The sequence below is a fragment of the Aplysia californica genome, unplaced genomic scaffold, assembly GCF_000002075.1.
Source record: "Aplysia californica isolate F4 #8 unplaced genomic scaffold, AplCal3.0 scaffold00595, whole genome shotgun sequence".
Lineage (NCBI taxonomy): Eukaryota > Metazoa > Mollusca > Gastropoda > Aplysiida > Aplysiidae > Aplysia > Aplysia californica.
Window position 1 is genome coordinate 233569 of NW_004797865.1, and position 18454 is coordinate 252022.

Consider the following 18454-nt stretch of genomic DNA (forward strand, 5'->3'; position numbering starts at 1 on the left):
TTGGGAAGTGATACTTTCGCGATCAGTCCCTTTTTTTGTTTGTTTTTCAGAAACTGCCATCAACATTGGCTACTCCTGTCGGTTACTAACAGATGAAATGGAGGAGCCATTTATTATTGATGGGGAATCAATGGAGGAAGTGGAGTCACAGATGAAACAGGCATTAGAAGACATTGATGCAGCCAAAAATAGCAAAAACCATGTGGGATCAGAGGTTACTTTCCGCAACGGCAATACCAATTCTAAAATGAACAGCACCTCTGCTTCTGGCAATATTGAGAATGGTGATGTTGGGGAGACTGGCGAGGATGAGGAGTATGGAGAATTTGCCTTGGTCATTAATGGCCATAGTTTGGTAAGTACATTTTATCAGTTGGTCATCTTGCAAGGTTAAGTATTGGAGTCTTGTATTTACCTCTGTAGAAAGTTTTTGGGTATCCTTGTTATTTCAGACTCTTTGTTGTGGGTGGTGGGCGGGTGCTCTGGTGTGGTTTGCTCCTTCTTTCCTATCAAACATCTATCGTCCTTATCTCCCCTCCTTCTTTGTTACTCTCTTGTAACATGGAATCTATTCTTCGGCACTTATATGACCTTATTGTGTTGCAAGTGCAGTAAAACTCGTGCTAAAACTAAAACTAGACTCTTTGTTGATGTTGAAAAGTGGAGGTAAACTAAAAAGAAATAGAATATTTATCTTCACAAATGTTTTTGGATACTAATAAATCTTTACATTGTGTTAATGACTGTCCCCTCTTGCTCTATTTAAAAAATCAGAGATGTATTTGTAAAGTGGAGCTTGTACATCTCTTCTTTCCCAGCTATTTATTACTTAAAATTTTAAATCTCATCATTAATCATTTTTTAGTCAATGTGCTTCTCTTAAGCGATTCTTTGTAATTGAGAAGTGTTTACCCATTGCCAACTTATGCCCATGGCCTGAAGGTGAGCCCTAATGAACATCTGCTGTCAATGATGCACTGGGTTCACCTGCTGTGAGCTCTATGCTGAATTTGATCTTTGAGACATGGTATCACAAAACAGGAAGCAATCAAAATTTTCGTTGAGGTTTAATCAGTGAAACTGATTCCAACTCTATCAGTGATGTTCACAACTGAATCCGTGTGCACTAATCAAGCTTTAAGCAATCACTTCTCTACCCTCCCCAGGCCCATGCCTTGAAGCCAGAGCAGGAGCTGACATTGCTCAATCTGGGCTGTATGTGCAAGGCAGTGATCTGTTGTCGGGTGACACCGTTGCAGAAGGCTTTGGTGGTGGACCTGGTCAAACGCCATAAGAAGTCCATCACATTGTCCATAGGAGATGGGGCCAACGATGTCAGTATGATCAAAGGTGGGTTTTTAGTGTGGATTGTATTCTTCATTAGCAATTCCTTCATGCCTTCTCTGGGTTGTGTAGTAAGAATAATGATTATGAAGCTGATTTATGTGTCAGTAAATCCACAAGTGGCCCTTTATATTTTTCACACCAAAGCAAGACTGATTACAAGTGGTTAGAGGGCACCACTGGTAGGTCCTGCTTCTTTTCTTTCTTACTTCTTTTTTTTCTCTCCTTTGTTATTGTCTGTGTTGCTTCTTCCTTGCACTATATGACAGTTATTCTGTCTAGGTGCTTCTGTTTAATGAAAACTCAAACGAGACTGATCATTTCATGATTTGAGCTACAAAAAGAAATAAAACCAAACACATACTTCTTGGGTATTGTCTTCTCCTTCTACATCCCATAATTGCTGCTTTTGTTCTTATCAGCTTCCTGGCCAAATGTAACACAGGTGGCTGGAGGGCACTACTAGTAGGTCTTGCTTCATTTTTTAACTCTTTTGTTTTTGTCTGCAGTTGTTACTTCCTGCTCTGAATGACCTTTTTTAGCATTGACATGCTTCTCTTTACTCAAACAAAATATGGTGTTCGTCATGCAGTCATCATTCTATGGCTCTACTTTTCGTCAACATGATTTTCATTTTCTTTTACCCCCACCCCTCCACACTTTCACCCCTTTTTTTTCTCTCAGTTGCCCACATTGGCATAGGCATCAGTGGCCAGGAGGGCATGCAGGCTGTGCTGGCCAGCGACTACTCCATCTCACAGTTCAAGTACCTGGAACGCCTTCTCCTAGTCCATGGCCGCTGGTCTTACCTGCGCATGTGCAAGTTCCTCCGCTACTTCTTCTACAAAAATTTTGCCTTCACCCTCTGTCACTTCTGGTTTGCATTTTTCTGTGGATTTTCGGCTCAGGTAAGGGTTTTTTTTAGTATCATGTTTCAGCCATTATGTGTCATTAATGGACTGGAATGTCTTATGAAGTGTTGAGGAAAATATCAAATATTCATTATAATGTGACGAAAATAATACTCATATTTGTGTTAGTCATTAAAGCAGTAGCTTACTGGTCTTTATGAAATATCCCAATTTACCTTCTTTTTTAACTTGTAGAAAAGCACCAGAGAGGAATATCATATTAAAATTGAAACCCAGTAAATACTCAATGCTATGAGTTTGTATTGTTCATGTCTTCTTTTCTTTAGTATTGAAGTTTGAAGGCATATTCCGAGCGAGATTTGAAACTTAAGGTGTGTAATTTCAACAGCTGGTTTACAGCTTTTGACTTGTATTCCTTAAAATACTCTTTTTTAAACTTTTCTTCACATTTCAATAAAGTGTCAGTGTAGACTGGATGTACTGATACATTGATGGTTGTTTAAAGGCCTCATCTTTTCCTTAAAAAAACTTATTGTGTTTTAGGCATTGACTAAGGGGTTACTTTGAAGTCAGTTGTATATCTATATTATAATAGATCATGTTTTAAGATTTTATCGATTTTGATTGCTCGAAGAAATACCGCTCTTGAAAATTGTCTTGGTATGATGTATCACATTTGTGACATGGATGTGGGGAGTGAAGTACATATTTTCTGTGTAGTAAAAGTATGCTGTAAAGCTATGACGAGATTTATTTAGCAGGGTTTTTTCTCGTAATAGTTTGCCTCGTAAATAATTTTTTTAATTTATGAGATATCTTTCCATTTGATATTTTTATGCATTTGATCTTATTGTTGCTTGGTTTTCTTTTTTTTATATTACTTCTTCTCAACACAAATGAACTTGCTTCTGACACGGAATGATATTGCAACTTGTTTAAACTTAGACTGAGTCTTTTACGGTTTACATTCATTTCCTTTAATTGTTTTTTCGGCACAGACGCTGTTCGACCCATACTTCATCTCGTTGTACAACGTGTTCTACACTTCACTGCCTATTCTTGTGCTTGGTATATTTGACCAGGTAACGTTTCTTTTTATTGTTAAATATACTGGTCACTAGAAGTCTTAAAAGTGTATTGTTGGTTCATTGCATCTTTATCTGATTAAATTTCATTACTAGGCTTGAGGCAAAGCCTTCGGTTCTTCGGTTTCAGTGCAGATTTTTTATGAGTCAAAAACTTGAGATACACATTGATAATGAGCTGTATGACGCTCATATGACCTTATGCAGTTGCGAGCGCCGTAAAACCCTCTACTATTAAAAAAAAAATAAAAATAATAACTCTACTTTCTTTTCATTTTAAGTTGGGAATGTTTTTCGGGGGGTTGAGGGGGGAGCCTGATAACACTTTTTCTTATCTGCTTTTATACCAAGTGATTTCACAAGAAACAGTCTACTTTTCCCGTGAAATTTTGGAAGTTTCTAGCTAAAATTTGTATGTCACTGGAACTTTACTACACTTTCGTTTTCTTATAGAAAAAAGTAATCAGTTACATGTTTTTATTCTTATAATGTTTCATTGAAATGTCACCAACTGAACCACGCTTACACTATATATTTTTTTCATTCCTTTTTAGGATGTTGATGACCATTACTGCATTCAGTACCCAAAGCTTTACGAGCCTGGAATGAAAAATGCCCTCTTCAACAAAAAGAAATTCTCGTGGAGTGTGACAGAAGGAGTGATTTCATCGCTAATTTTATTTTTCTTACCCTATGGGACTTTCCGTGAAAGTGTTGACACAGGTGGAATGGATGTAACAGACACCCAATCGCTTGGTACAGTTGTGGCAGCCATACTGGTTGTCACAGTCAATTTGCGGGTTAGTACTTGGGCTTCAACTGTATTGATGTTGAAAAAATTTCACTGTTCATGTTATTTGTTCCTCTGTAAAGTTTATCAGTTTGTTGGTTTTGAAGTGATTATTTAATTTTGATAATTTGAGTGGGTGTTCTGTGCCTGACAGACATCGTTTCACTTGCTGTGCTATTTTTGCCAATGGAACACACCCTTCTGGATTGACATACTGTTCAATAGATATATATGCCTGACTCCTCAAGGAGGTACTTTTCTCATCTAGCTCCCTCTACCTGGAAACCTCTCCCACTTCATTTGCAGGATGCAATGTTGGAGGCAAAAATTAATTGATTTAGAAACCTTCCTTTGTAATGCTTTCTTGATAGTTGGTAACAGTCCTATAGTACTTCTATGTTCATAATGTGATGTGCGTATAGTCTTCGATTGTGCTGTCATATTATGACTGTCTGCTTATGTGTTCATCATTGCCTTTCTCACCCTGGATCAGGATATAGGCCACGAACAAACACTCTCCACCTTTCCCTATCCTGGGCTTATGTGTTGGTGTTAATCTAATGTATTTTGTGTTAAGATGAAGGTATTGTAAAGCACTTACACCTGTCTTATATGGGAGGAGGCACTGTGTAGATTATCTACATTATTATGATTATTATTTTTATTGTGATCATAAATCTTTTAATTTCTAAAGTTTTCAACAGTGTTCATAATGCAGGATTTTCACCAAGCTTTCTTTGGCTTAAAGTCAGTTTGTCTTTGTTTGCATTTTGTATATTGTGCTAAAATGATAAGAAAGGTAAATACATAATCTACTAAATGGGCAGTGGACAGATGAATCATCATGGTATTAGATCTATTATTCATGATCAAATTTCAAATTCTTCCTCAATTATAGTTGGTGGGTGGTTGGTGGGTGCTCTGGTGTGGTTTGCTTCTTCTTTCCTATCAAACATCTATCGTCCTTATCTCTCCTTCTTTTTTGTGTTTGTTATTCTCTTGTAACACCTCTAATCTTGGGCACCTATAGGACCTTATTGTGTTGCAAGTGCCGTAAAACTCTTACTAAAAGTTTTAAAAAATTATGGTTGGCAAAATGACTTATGTGACTGAAATGTCAAGAACAAGCTCTATAATACATTAACAGTAGGTTCTATTATTACATTGTCTTATTTAGTGGATCATCTGCACAAAAAAGTTAACTTTTATTTTCTTGCTTTTTATTTTCTCTCCTAATTCTCCATTTCCCTCATCAAATAATACCTGTCTGTCATCCGTGAGATAAACTGGCACAATGCCATTTCTTTAATGTTTCAGTGTGCCTTGGACACAAGCTACTGGACAGGCTTCAACCATTTCACAATCTGGGGCAGCATCATCTACTACTTCTGCTTCCACCTGGCCTTTTACTCGGACGCCATCCGCTACAAGTACTCAGGTGTGGCTCTCAAGGTGTTTGGCCTGCCCAAATTCTGGCTGTGCCTGCTCATCACCAGCACGCTGCTTATCTTGCCTATGGTTGCGTACCGCTTCTACATGACCAACGTCACCCCAACGCTCTCAGACCGCGTGCGCTTCAAGCAGGGTATGAAGAAGTCCAAGTCCAGGACAGGTCGTGACCTCCGCATGCGTCGCCAGTCCACTATCCGTCGCAGCACACGCTCGATGAGGTCAGGCTATGCGTTCGCCCACCAGGCTGGCTTTGGCGAGCTGATCACCAGCGGCTTGAACATGAAGGAGCGTGTCATGACCCCTTTGAACGTGGTGCTGACCAAAGTCTCCAACTGGGCGGAGCATGCAGGGCATGGTGGGCACCATGGTGACTCAGGGCACCATTCAGGGACCAGGGTCAGCACACACGAACCCAAACTCACAGCGTTCAGTTCTCCCAATGCCTCTGCTACTGCCACCGTTTCAGATAGTTTGGCACCACCCAAAAAGTCTCCAACAAGATCAAGTCCTCCGGCAAAGCATGAAATGTCCCCCAACTTGCACACTCGGACAGCAGCACCACCACCAGCAGCACCACCACCAGCAGCAGAAGCAACAGCAGCAAAACCTTCTCCGCCCCTTGACGATGGCCCTGCTAACAACAGCTCTCAAAAACTAGAGAGTGAACAGATCATTTTTGTGGAGCGGTTGTGACAACACACACACGCTGACAGAAACGCAATGCATGTTGTTTGTTTGTGGTTTTGCTATTCAGGTTTATTGTGATAAAGTGCAAATATATTAACATAATTTCTTATACATACTTTATATATATCTATATATCTCTATATCATGAGTACGTATGTCATGACAAAATGCAGGTCAATTCGATGTTTTGTACAAGCATTTACCCTTTTTTTTTTTTTACTTGATTGCAAAAAGAAAAGCTTGAAAGTGTAGATCAGTATTTGAAGTATCAATGGGCTTGTCTGAAAGTAAACTTTTTAGCAATACTGGTTTACAAGTGTGCGTGTTTCAACAATTTATGTGTGAATTTGAAAAGTAAACTTTGTTACTTTCCCCTCAGTGTTGCTACAAACAAGTGGATTTCAAAATCTTCTTTCTTTTTAATGAGTGGAAATGATATGTTTGTAAATCCAGTTCCTAAGCTTGTCAGTGACACTTGGATTTGGTCCTTCTTCTTTCCACTTTTGAAAAATAGACCGGACAGACTAAGTGAGTCTAGATTAATTTAGTGACTTCTGTACATATTTTCAGTTTTGTTTGAATAGCATTTTGACAATTTATTCAGGGTTTTTTTACCCAATCAATTCAGTCACAGATTTGTCAGAATTTAGAGGCATGAATGAAGGGAAACTTCTCTAATTTTTAGTGTTGCCATTCTTACAAGAGACATAATACTTTCTTATTGACAGGGAATGTAGGGCAAGCAAGACCTAAACAAAAGTGTTCATCAACAAACTCATTTTGTGTCAAAGGCAGCAGAAAGATAATACTATATTCAACATTGAAACATAATTACGGAAACTGAACATATTGGGGTTTATTTTGTTGTAGCTTTAGTTTTATATGAATTCCTGGTCACACAAGACTGCTTATCATTTATTATTATTTACACGCTTTTCACTATATTCTTTTCATTTTAAGCTATAGAGTGAAACCAGACCCAACAGTTGTACATTTAAATACTAGATTAAAAGATATGACTATTCAAATGTCCCATTAAAGTCTTGTCTCCTGGGTGGCTAGAGCATGCAGGATTCAGATTGAAGTCTAGACAATCTGACTTGAGATTTGATGGACATTAGTTGGGCTCGTAAAGGATTGCTCAGTATTTCAGAACGGACCCTGAGTTGACAACAAATTTATAACAAAAATCAATGGAAGATTTTTTTATTTTATTATTTATGATGCGCTGTACAACTATTTTTGCAGATGTTATGGTTTATTGGTATGTGCTCAAGTCTCTGTAGTGATTACGTTATTAGTATATTTTAGACCTAAAATGCTACTTGGTGAGTCTAGCAAAGCAGTTCCCTGAAGTTTGCTTTGAAAATAGATTAGAAAAATCATAGCTTAGCACGTTATCAATGTCATTCAGTCAGCATTGCATTTTTTGGTCCGTTTTGTGACTAGTAACAACACCATTTCCTTTCCATTTTATTATGATGTGTCTACTTTTCATATCATAATGTCTTTCCCCTTTACACTTTTCCATGTATGATTGTATTTCATCCATCAGTTTGTGGTTCATCCAACCCACCATGTCTGTTTAAAGTCTAAGAATGGTAAGCATATTTATATGTGTACTCGCACTCACACACATACACGCACACAGGCACGTACACACACACACACAAACACACACATACACACACACACACACACTCACTCACACACACACACACACACACACACACACACACACAAATTTGCTTGTATAAACTCACCAACATTCTTACTATGTGTACATAGGGACTCTTATCGATCGGTAGACACATGCAATTGCACACTCACATACGTGCACATGTTGTTACAGACCAGTGCATATTTGTTAACACAGAGCCTGCATAATATGTATGGCAATATTGTCATTAGTTTTTAAAGCCCTTTTTCTGTCTTTTTCTTTCATATCGCATTTTGCAATGTATAGTGTTGACTTGTGAAGAGAAAGCAAGTGATATAAGGCTTACAATACTTGTACAATGGGACTGAATAACAAAAAGTGAGTGCAAGAAATTGTAAACTAAATGTTCCTGTGTATTGTTAGTGTTAAAGTTATGTGTGCGAAAGAATCATTGTTTTTCTCAGATGATTTGTAAATAACTGCTGCCCTTGGGTAAGTCGGGGCTCCTATTTGTATGCAATTTGTTGTTTTCAGAAACAACTCCAGTATAGGTAATTTCTCTGAATAGATGACAATAGCCTTGAAATAATCTTAAGTACTTCAGGACTAAATGATAATTCTTTCTATTGTAATCTATGCACTTTTTCTGAGTTCTGAGTTTTCCTATGCTCGCAATTTTTAATAAAGCGAGTGTTGCACTTTCTTCTAAGATTGATCAAATGAATCAGATTATTTACAATATGCCTTATGAAAATGCCATCCAGTTTGTTTGATGCTTTTTTTTTTATGAATACAAATATGATGGCTTTAAAGTTGTCCTTGTCATTATAGAGTAAAAATAAGTTGCAGTGAATGTCAGTGTTGGATTTTGTTTCAATTTGTTTGTTGTTGTTTTGGGGTGGGGGGGGGGGTTTTTGGGGGGGGGGGGGGGAGTTTTGTATTTAACCCTTTACCCCTACGGAGTTGTTCTGAGTGGTACATGCCCAGAATTCTTAGGACAGGAGAAGTACTCCTCTAAATTCATAGAATGCCATGCATTTTGCATTTTGAAATTCATTTTATGAAAAGATCTGGGGAAAAAATGCAGTAATGTCAAGAAAAGCATGCTGGTTCTAACATGTCTTGTTTCCACTGCAGTACAGTATGGGCAAATTATGTATTTCTCCTTCTACAGTTGTGCCTTGTCACTGCTCCAGTGAGTTTAAAATATCTGAGGCATTGTGGTAAAATCAGGCGCTTGTCAAGAAAATAAAATTGAAGATACCATCATTTTTCCCCCTGGTTTGGCAATTTTAATAGAGTTTTGGGGGGGTTTTTTGCTCAACACCTTTCTAAACACATTTCTATAAGTATTTTACTGAAAAACGTTGGTAAAAAGCAAAAAAAAATGCAAATCTTCAGTTTCTAAGGATTCTTATCCTATGGAAGTCGCCAAACTTTGCGGCCATTTTCTCGCTAATTTTACCTCTGAAAAAAGGCAATCCCCACCTCCTTAATTTGCAAATATCTCAACTTCTATTCAAGATATATGAGTATTTTTTTTCATTGAAAGTTAAACAAATGAACAAGCCCAACGAATAGCTCCACATGCCCCAAAATTGACAAGCACCTGATTCCAGTGTGACGTGACACACGTGGTATTTAAGTGGATAGTGAATTAACTGATTGTCTCTGAATGACCAGTGCTACTGGCCTGTAAGTTCTTCTCCAAGGGGGTCTGTTCAATTGGTTATTCATAATATGAATGAGAATAGTGTTTTTTCATTCGTGCATTGTTTCAGTTTGTTGCTGTATTCTAACAATTTTGAAACCCAGCTGATTGCACAAAACGGCTGTAGCTTTGTAATCCATTATTTTTTTACCTAAAAAAGTGACACGCACATTCAAAGGTGAATGTATATTGAATAAATCACATATAAAAACAGTTCTTTAGCAATTTATATTTTTACTCTGTTGGTTATTCTCAAATTTGACATACTTTTTGCACTGCTTGTTTTAGGTCTGGTATGCATTATTGCCTTGGAATTACAATTTGATTGACATTTGGCCCAGCAATTTTTATAATCTAATTTTACATTCATATCCCTTTCTTATGGGGTATGAGACACTGTTGTACCTTAATTTGATGGGAAATTATAGCTCAATATGTAAGAGACTCCATGCTCCATTTTGACTCGTGAGAAAAAAATTGATCAAAATGCACTCAGCAAGTGGCCGTTAACAATATCCCATCTGGTCAATTGCTGCTTTTCCTACCAAATGTTGTCCAATTGACACAGCACAGGTAGACCGTGGTCGGTTAGGTGTGACTTACGATGGAATGGATTTCTGCAAAAGACTGTCAAATGGACTAACACTATTTTTTTTTTAAAGAGTAAAAGCCAAGTTTCAACTCCATTGCATCCCCTGATTGGAAAGGAATTAAAAGAAAATTGTGTATGTTGTATTAAAGGTTAAAAAAAAGCTGAATTCCTGTCTTACCTAAAATGATGTTGCTATGTGTGGACGGAAAATAGCAAACCACTTACAGATATGTGCCTCTAGTTGATGAATGGTTGGTCACAACTGTTTAAAAACTTTTACTGTCAACTTTCACTTCCTTTCCTTCCAAATAGAATTGTACGTTTCTCTGCTGTTTACATTATCATAGCTATTATAAGTGTATCTAAAATGAAGAAGTGGCATTAAAGTTATTAATTCCTAGTCATATATTTTTGTATTAGCAGATGCTAGGTATGAATTAATTATTTTTTTAAACATTTGACCTTTCTAAAATATAATTTCCCATAACATCCTGGATAAGTTTGTTACTGTGCGATGTCATTATAATGGGGTAATATATTTGTGGACTTTTTGTGTGTCTTCACCTATAGGTGCATCTTTCTAGGAGCCTGTCTTTTTGTGTCAAGACTTTAAAGATTGATTTAGTTTGCAGCTTTATTATCTCTGATATCAGTTTTGTAGGCATTGGCATTCCCTGCCTCATTCTTCATAGACGATGATACTTCTCTTTAATATTTTGGGCCACAAAGCGGAAAAACCCAAGCTTGATGTTAAAGTACATTTGTACCTCCCTTATCCAAGCCACTCAATGGAAATGGGACAAACCTGACGAGTCAGTTTTTGTGCAGCTTTCTTTTTTCCCCACTGTTTAATTGTTCCTGTTGTTACTCTTCTGTATGCTGGCAGCAATATTCCTCATAATTGTAATGTGATTGTGATATATATTCTCTATCTGCTTCTGTTCTATTGTGATCTTTAATAAATGTCCTTCCTCTTTTTGATGTTTGGGCAGTGCATGACCAACTCTTGTTAATTAAGATTGTTTCCTTCTTATATGAATCTATTATCACAATTAATTTTATTTTACTACATCTTGGTCGGCACTGTCCTTCACAGATGTATGTATACATACATACATAAACATATAATATTATTTGGTATGGCATTTTCTAGGCTTTAAACCGCTTAAAGTTGATGACATAGATGTAATTCCAGCCTGTGTTTGGAATGAAAAGAAGGCAAATGGCTTAGGTTAATTGTCTTCTGTGCTGCAAAAATTTGGAACTCTGAGCTAATGATACACAGTAAATCCAAGTTTCTGATCATCTTCTGTTGTCAGATTGCTTCTTTTTTCTAAATGGTTCTTATGCTTTGGTACATATCATTGGTTTGAATGTTGTGCATTTGGACATCTGGTTTAGACAAGATTGATTTAAAGTGACAGTTATTAATAAAGGCTCCCAACTGCTCTGAAGAGTGAATGGTGGGTGGGTATGATTTAGAATTTCTAGTTGATTTGAAAGAGTTATGCGTTTATGTTCTTTTTGCCAACTCTGTAAAGATGTTTGCTTTTTTTTTTCAATTCTAAAAAGACCAATATGTATTTTCAAGAATTTATGTTGTTAAAACTTTTTTGGGTTTTATTTTGTTCAGTTGTCATCCACTTCTTGCTGAAAGCCATTATTATTATGCAAACCACTGATTCTCTCATTGTGGAAGTTAGTGCAGGGTAATTTGATAATACAGTTTTTGTTCTTACATCCTGCACACTCCACATTCTTTTCCTTCATTCTTGATTCCCAACAGTAGTTATATCAGAAATAAATCTTCAATGCTTTAGATATTTAACATGTTTCATATGCAGATAGTATTTATTTTTGTACCCAAATACCTCCTGGATGCCTTAGTTGTAGAGAGGTACCTTTCAATCTTCAACTGCTGGTGGAATAAAATAAAAAAGACTGTCATATCTTTCATAATTGTGGTGAAACTCAATTTTACTCTACACGACCCAAACTTTGATTGTCCTCATAAAAGAAAATTTAGTAAGACAAGATCTGTTGAATTAGTGAAGATTATGTAACATTTTTAAAAAATGTCTTTTAATGAATGAGAGTAGTAGTCCCATCTTTTTTTTATTTGTCTAGTGTTCTTCAGGTGATTTTTTTTCCGTCTACTGTATTGTACTTTCCTGATGCACACAGAGGACAATAATAATTACTTCTGGAGAATGATACAAGCTTTCAAATATAAGGGTTCCCTTCATGACAAAATGTGTACAATATTATTTGTGCTGTAATTTCCACACAAATTACCTCTTCATAGAAGAAGAAAAACATAAAAACAAGTGTGTTGTACATGGCTGATATATTTGCTAAAAACATTTTGTAATATTTTTTAAGTATGTATGTGTTTACACATTTAAGATGGGGGGAAGGGAAGGCAGGAAATGCCCTCAGGTTGTTTTTCCTCTTTGCTCTGAATGTTGCTTTTTGAATAAATAAGTTTGCTTGGGGGGAGAAACAAATATACATATTATATGTAAGCATGTGCCACTAAGAATGATTATGTACTCTTGAGCTCAAGTGATCAAAGTTTCTATATAGTATTGAAAGAAAGAGCTAATGTTTTGGGGGTTTTAGGTTGACTCCGCCAAACAATGTTAATTTTCAGTGGCACCCAACAGTAAATTGTCCTAGTCTGTAAGCAAGATCATGACTTGTGTTTTTCAACCAAGTTCACCTCAACATTATCTTTGACTACTTGATTCTTGAGCTTGTTGTTTAAACTATCGGTGCTTCTCCCTCCCCTCAGATTATTGTTTTTTGAGAACTGATTATGATTAAAAGAATTCATGAATGAATAAATGACCACGTTATTGAACATTTTTTGAATTTCTTCATACTTTTATGAAATTGTACATGTAGTGATAGCATAAATACAAGCATATGTGTTGCAACGTGGTGTAGTCAGGCGCTTGTCAATTTTTAGGCCTATGGGGTTATTAGTATCATCTTAAAGCGTATTTATTTGCATTGCTTTTGGTGAAAAGTATATCCATCTATGTTGAATAGAAGTAAAATTATTTGCAATTGAAGGAGGTCAGGATTGCCTGGTTTCAGAGGTGAAATAAGCGAGAAAATGGCCATGAGAGTCCTTGGAAACTGACAATTGATACTTTTTGTGCCTTTAATCAATGTCTTTCAGTAAAATCCACACGGATAAAAGGTGCTGAGCCAAAAAACGAAAATTCAATAAAAATCCACAAACCTGCGTGAAAATGCCAGTTTCTTCACTCTGATTATTTTGACGAGCGCCTGATTTCACCACGCTGCGTCATATATAATGGTACTCGATATGTATAGATCTTTGTCACAAATCAAGTTAACAAATACAGTGGAGTCCACTTATAACGAGTCCTGAAATAACGAGAAGTCTCTTAAAAAGATACTATTCTAAAACTCCAGTATTTTCCCTTCTTTATCTTTGTAGATAAAATACTGCTATAGCGCAATCAGACAAACACGCGAGTCAGTTATAGTGGAATATTGCTGCTGCTGTGCACAGCGCATAGGCCAGTTATACATATAAAACCTGGCCAGTTGAGAAACTTGTCTGTGATCTAGCGAAACCAAAGACCAAATTACAACTCCTTGAGTGAAACATGGAATGGGAATTCAAAATTTCTTACCAACTGAAAATGTTAAACCCTTTGAGCTCTGACCTCATGAGGCTACCGTGCCCCTTTGCCTGAACTCCTAAGAGATATATTACTTACGTCCACAAGATCATCAGAATCACATTCCATATCCCAATCAGGGTAATTCTCGTCATTACCCAGCATCTGACTCAGAAATATCTTCAAAATAATCAATAACATCCCGTGTAGTTAACATTTTTTTTCGAGTACATTTTGTCCCAGGCTGGCCGGGTTGGAGATAACGTCTCGCTCACCGGCGTACCGGTGGCTTGGAATACGGGATCAAAGGGTTAATGTGTCCCGCCCACTCATATGGCCATATGCAGTGAGTGCAGTAAAACACTTACCTAAACAAACCAACAAAAAAAAATCCCCAAAAAACCCCCAGAAGATGGGAGTTTTATTTCAGTCAAGAGTCTTCCACATAGTATTTCTGTGTTTGCTGGGATGTTGTATCCCTCTCAGCAGGGTCGGACGTGATAGGCAGTCTCGAAGTAGCTTGTGTTCTTGGTGATCTTAATTGTGTCAATGGAGGCTTTAAACAGGAGCAATTACAATTTCAAGTGTGGAGGAGGGGAAGAATGAAACTGTTCAGCCATTTGTGTTGTTGGCTCAGAGTTTGGTGTTGATGTCTTTGATATTTGGCTTGGTTGCTAATCTCACAGCAGTTTAGGGTAAGGCTTTCAATAACATGATTGAACTAGGGCTACTTCTGATGCTGACAGTCCACAGAGCACACTGAAGCTGTCATCTGAGGAGGCGAGAGCACAGAATAAGAACAAATTGTAAGGTGTAGTTTTCTTTTTTTTTTCTTCTAAGGTAGAAGTTTATACCGTGCCAGACACAAGACTATGACAGTATGAGGCCAAGAAAATAGGAACAATTTGCATCTTTTAAGGATTTCAGTTCAAGATTAACTATTTTGACGAAAGAGCAAGACAAATAAAAAATGCAAATTTGTGTGCTGGCCAAGTTGAACGTATTTCAGTCATCTGTACTTATATTTATATGACTAGGAAAAAAGTTGCTGGGAAACGAATAGAGTTGAACCACTATGTCTGTCAATACTGTCATTGTTCAGCTTAGCTCGTTTTGAACTTGGAGCTCAAAAAATGTTTATCAAGTTCAAGTAACCTCCCAAATTTCATTCAAGCTGCATCTCTATGCCATTGAGCCTCAGGACAGGACAAACTTAAAACACCCTCGCCAGAAATTTTCTAGAAAAATTGAGAAAAAAAAAGACTGGACTAAGGGAGCAAGAAAGTTTCCCCAACAACTCTGATCTTGCAACTTGCAGTGACTTGAAGTTTGTAAGTAATTGCTTCAAGACAGAAAACCAAAATCTGCTTTTAGTTGAGTTCATTGATTTTTCAGAAATTTCTTCCCCCCCCCCCCCAGCAAATGTTTTCCTTCTAAGGCCAGCCTCACATAGAGCGTCACTCAACACATCACGCGGGTGAATAGACACGGGTCACTCGTGTAAGCAAAAGTGTTCAGTATAATTTTAATGGCACTCCTCACATAAGCAGTTGCCTCACGCTAGTCACCTAGTCACGTTGTAAACCGTGTGTTCACATGAGGGGAGGAATGTGCATGCTGATTCTTTTTGAGAATCTTGTCACCTCCTGCGTTGAGTACAGCTCCAGTAGATGTGTGCTAAGCCCAGCAATGAGGACACTAATGGATGACGAAACCTAGATTCTATGTGATCAGATAAAGTCAGGCGTGTGATGTTGCATGTCTGTAATAAAACGTGACACGTGAAAGGTCACGTTCTATGTGAGGCAGGCCTAAGGAAACCATGCAAGCCCATATATCAAAAACTTGGAACCTAAAGAAAGCATAGCATAAGACAATCAGAGGAGAGAGACAGAGAAGGGAGAAAAAGCAGGTCATCAAACTGACAAAATTACAAACTGAGAAACACAAGCACAGCACAGTTTGAGTTAGTTTCCTTTATTTCAGGGCAAAGCCACGATATCCATGTCATACATTAATTTAATGCAAGGACATGAAACGTACGACATGATAAAATAATGGCCAAAATTATATCTCAAACGCAGTGCATGTAGATCCACATTTTAAGTACATCACTGGCTCCATCATGAATACCAAATGACTCTCAGTACAAAACAAGCACTTTGATCAACCATTTGATTTGTAGCCATTATTTGTGAAGTTTACAATGGCAGTGAAAATCACCACTCAATAAAATACAAAATACATGTTACAAGAATCAATAGACAATGCAGGCGGACATATTTAAGCTTACTCTAATTGCTGGTATAAAGATAATTATGATAAAAACATGCATCAGTGCAAAGAACACGACAGTTGCGATATATTAATCAGTATTAAAAAGGCAGTTATAAATATTCATCCGAGTAAAAACGGCTGCATTGATTTGAAAAATCTGCCTTTCAGCCCCACATCAAGTCCATAGAAACTTTTCAAATACCAGCAATATGAAAGAGTCCAGTCCTAGAATGAATTTCAGTGTAAGTTTATTTAAGAGACCATTCGATGACAATAACTTTTCGTTTCTGGGTCAAAGTGAAAAAGTCCATGCCTCTTATCAGCAGCAGACATATTAGCTATGAGTCCAGGTATGATTAAGAACCATTCTCAAAAGGTAAGCATAAAAATGCTGCAAAAAAACGTATATTTCCACACAGTAGTTCATATATTTTTAATTTTCTGGCCACTATGCAAATAACAGTAGCCAATTTTTGTCTCATAATTTTCAAGGTGTTATTCAGATGCAGTGATTGCACAAGCTGCATGATTGATTTTTCGACTTTCCTGCTGGACAAGCCACATTTGTCATGATATGACATATAATGTGAATACATTTGCCTTCACTTTTTTTTCTACCAAAAAGTAACACTGGCAGGCATTATCAATTTAAAAATGAATTACTTTGAAATACTGCAGGGTTTTCATATCTGTGACTCACACGACAGGTTCTTTTATGCTTTACAATTGGGATATTTAGCAGCAGGTACAGGAACAATTCGTTAAATTTGAGAATATTCTGAGTTTCCAATAAGGCCTTGTAAAAGACCACAACTTTACAATGCAGCAAAAGTATACCCAATAAACACAGCATTTTTCTAGAGAATTGATTGATGTTTATTTGGTAAATTTGTGGGTTTTGGCCTATTTTCTTTTGAAAGTATATACATGTAGTTGAACCTGTTGTAACAGCCTCTGTTCAAGACAATCACCTGCACAAACTACCCCCCAACCCCCCCCCCCCCCTTGCATTTTTTCCTCAATATATTTATAATTTCACTGTCCACAAAGTCCACCAGCCTGACTCAACCCCTTTTCTCCTTGACAACAGGTTGCCGAATCAAAACAATTTCATCTCTATTTGTTCATTTTTGAACTGAAAGACATCACATTTCAAACAAATTTTCACAAATGTAAAATAAACCATGCCTCTCAATAACAGTCAACATTATATCTATATGGGCCATTCTTAAAAGGTTAGCACAAAAACATTGTCAAAGCTTACATTTTCAAAAAGTAGATCTTTGTGTTTTTCTTGCCATGGTAATGAAATGTAAACTCTAGCAGACGATATTTTCTACTTCAACTCTAAGCTGAGAAGATTTTGTTTGTTTTGGTAAAAGAGTTTTACGGAGCTCGCAACAGCACAAGGTCAATGAACCCATGGGACTAAGTTGATTATTTTCACGTTGGTTCACAGCACGGCTTCGGCTTAACGTGTGAAGTCGGAATGGTTGAAGTTACAAGTTAACAGTAGAAATTTTGTAGTAACAAAAGTCACTTACATGTTTGAATTTGTACATTTTAGTGTAAAGACCCATGGTCTTTTTTAAAAAAAAGCTAATTCTGTTCGGATCAACAATGAAGAACAAATTATTCAAATTAGTGCACCTAAAATATTTCCTGCGGGTTTCTCCAGATTCTGTATGTTTTATTAGGATGTGCCGAATCATAACTGAGAAGATATTCAGATGCAACACTTGCACAAGTAACTTGACCAATTCTTAAATTTTTCTACAGGACATGCTACACTTTTCACCATATGATTTGTGATTTGGGATACATTTGCCTTATTTTTCTCAGCGAAAATACAACACTGGTGAGCATTACTGAAGTTAAAAAAAGAGTTTTTTTTAAAATACTGTAAGGTATTCATTTCCATGACTTCGACGAACAGGGAATTTTCTAAATGCCCCATCAAGTGCGAAAAGATACACATGGCAACGCAAGAAACCCATACATATTCCCTTTGTACCCCTTGACCTAATGAAAGTATATCCACAGCTGAGTGTAAGACTCCGGTATACGTCACTTTTCAAAATGGTATACGGCAGTCTTACCTTAAGCAGTCTATATTAAAAAATATTATAATTGAAATATTTTGAGGGTTTAATCCAGCTTTTTAATTGACACCCAGTTTACATTAAATAAAGTATAAACCAATAAACATAGCACTTTCCTACAATCATTGATGTTTATTTGGTAAAGTTGTGGACTTTCGCCTATCTTTATATAAAAGTAGGCCTATATTTCTGAACTGAAAGAGGTCCGATTTCAAACAAATTC

At 36.9% G+C, this 18454-nt stretch overlaps 1 protein-coding gene across 1 annotated transcript in view; it reads left to right on the forward strand.

Moving 5' to 3' along the window:
- Nucleotides 1-8743, forward strand: part of LOC101859358 (phospholipid-transporting ATPase ID) — a gene marked incomplete in the record, with an annotated part of 79849 nt that extends 71106 nt beyond the window's left edge. The window contains 6 exon segments of the mRNA XM_005107346.3: nucleotides 51-355; nucleotides 1167-1350; nucleotides 2029-2252; nucleotides 3215-3298; nucleotides 3856-4101; nucleotides 5409-8743. Coding sequence (XP_005107403.2) covers nucleotides 51-355; nucleotides 1167-1350; nucleotides 2029-2252; nucleotides 3215-3298; nucleotides 3856-4101; nucleotides 5409-6236 — 1871 coding nt within the window.
- Nucleotides 8744-18454: the final 9711 nt, after the last annotated feature.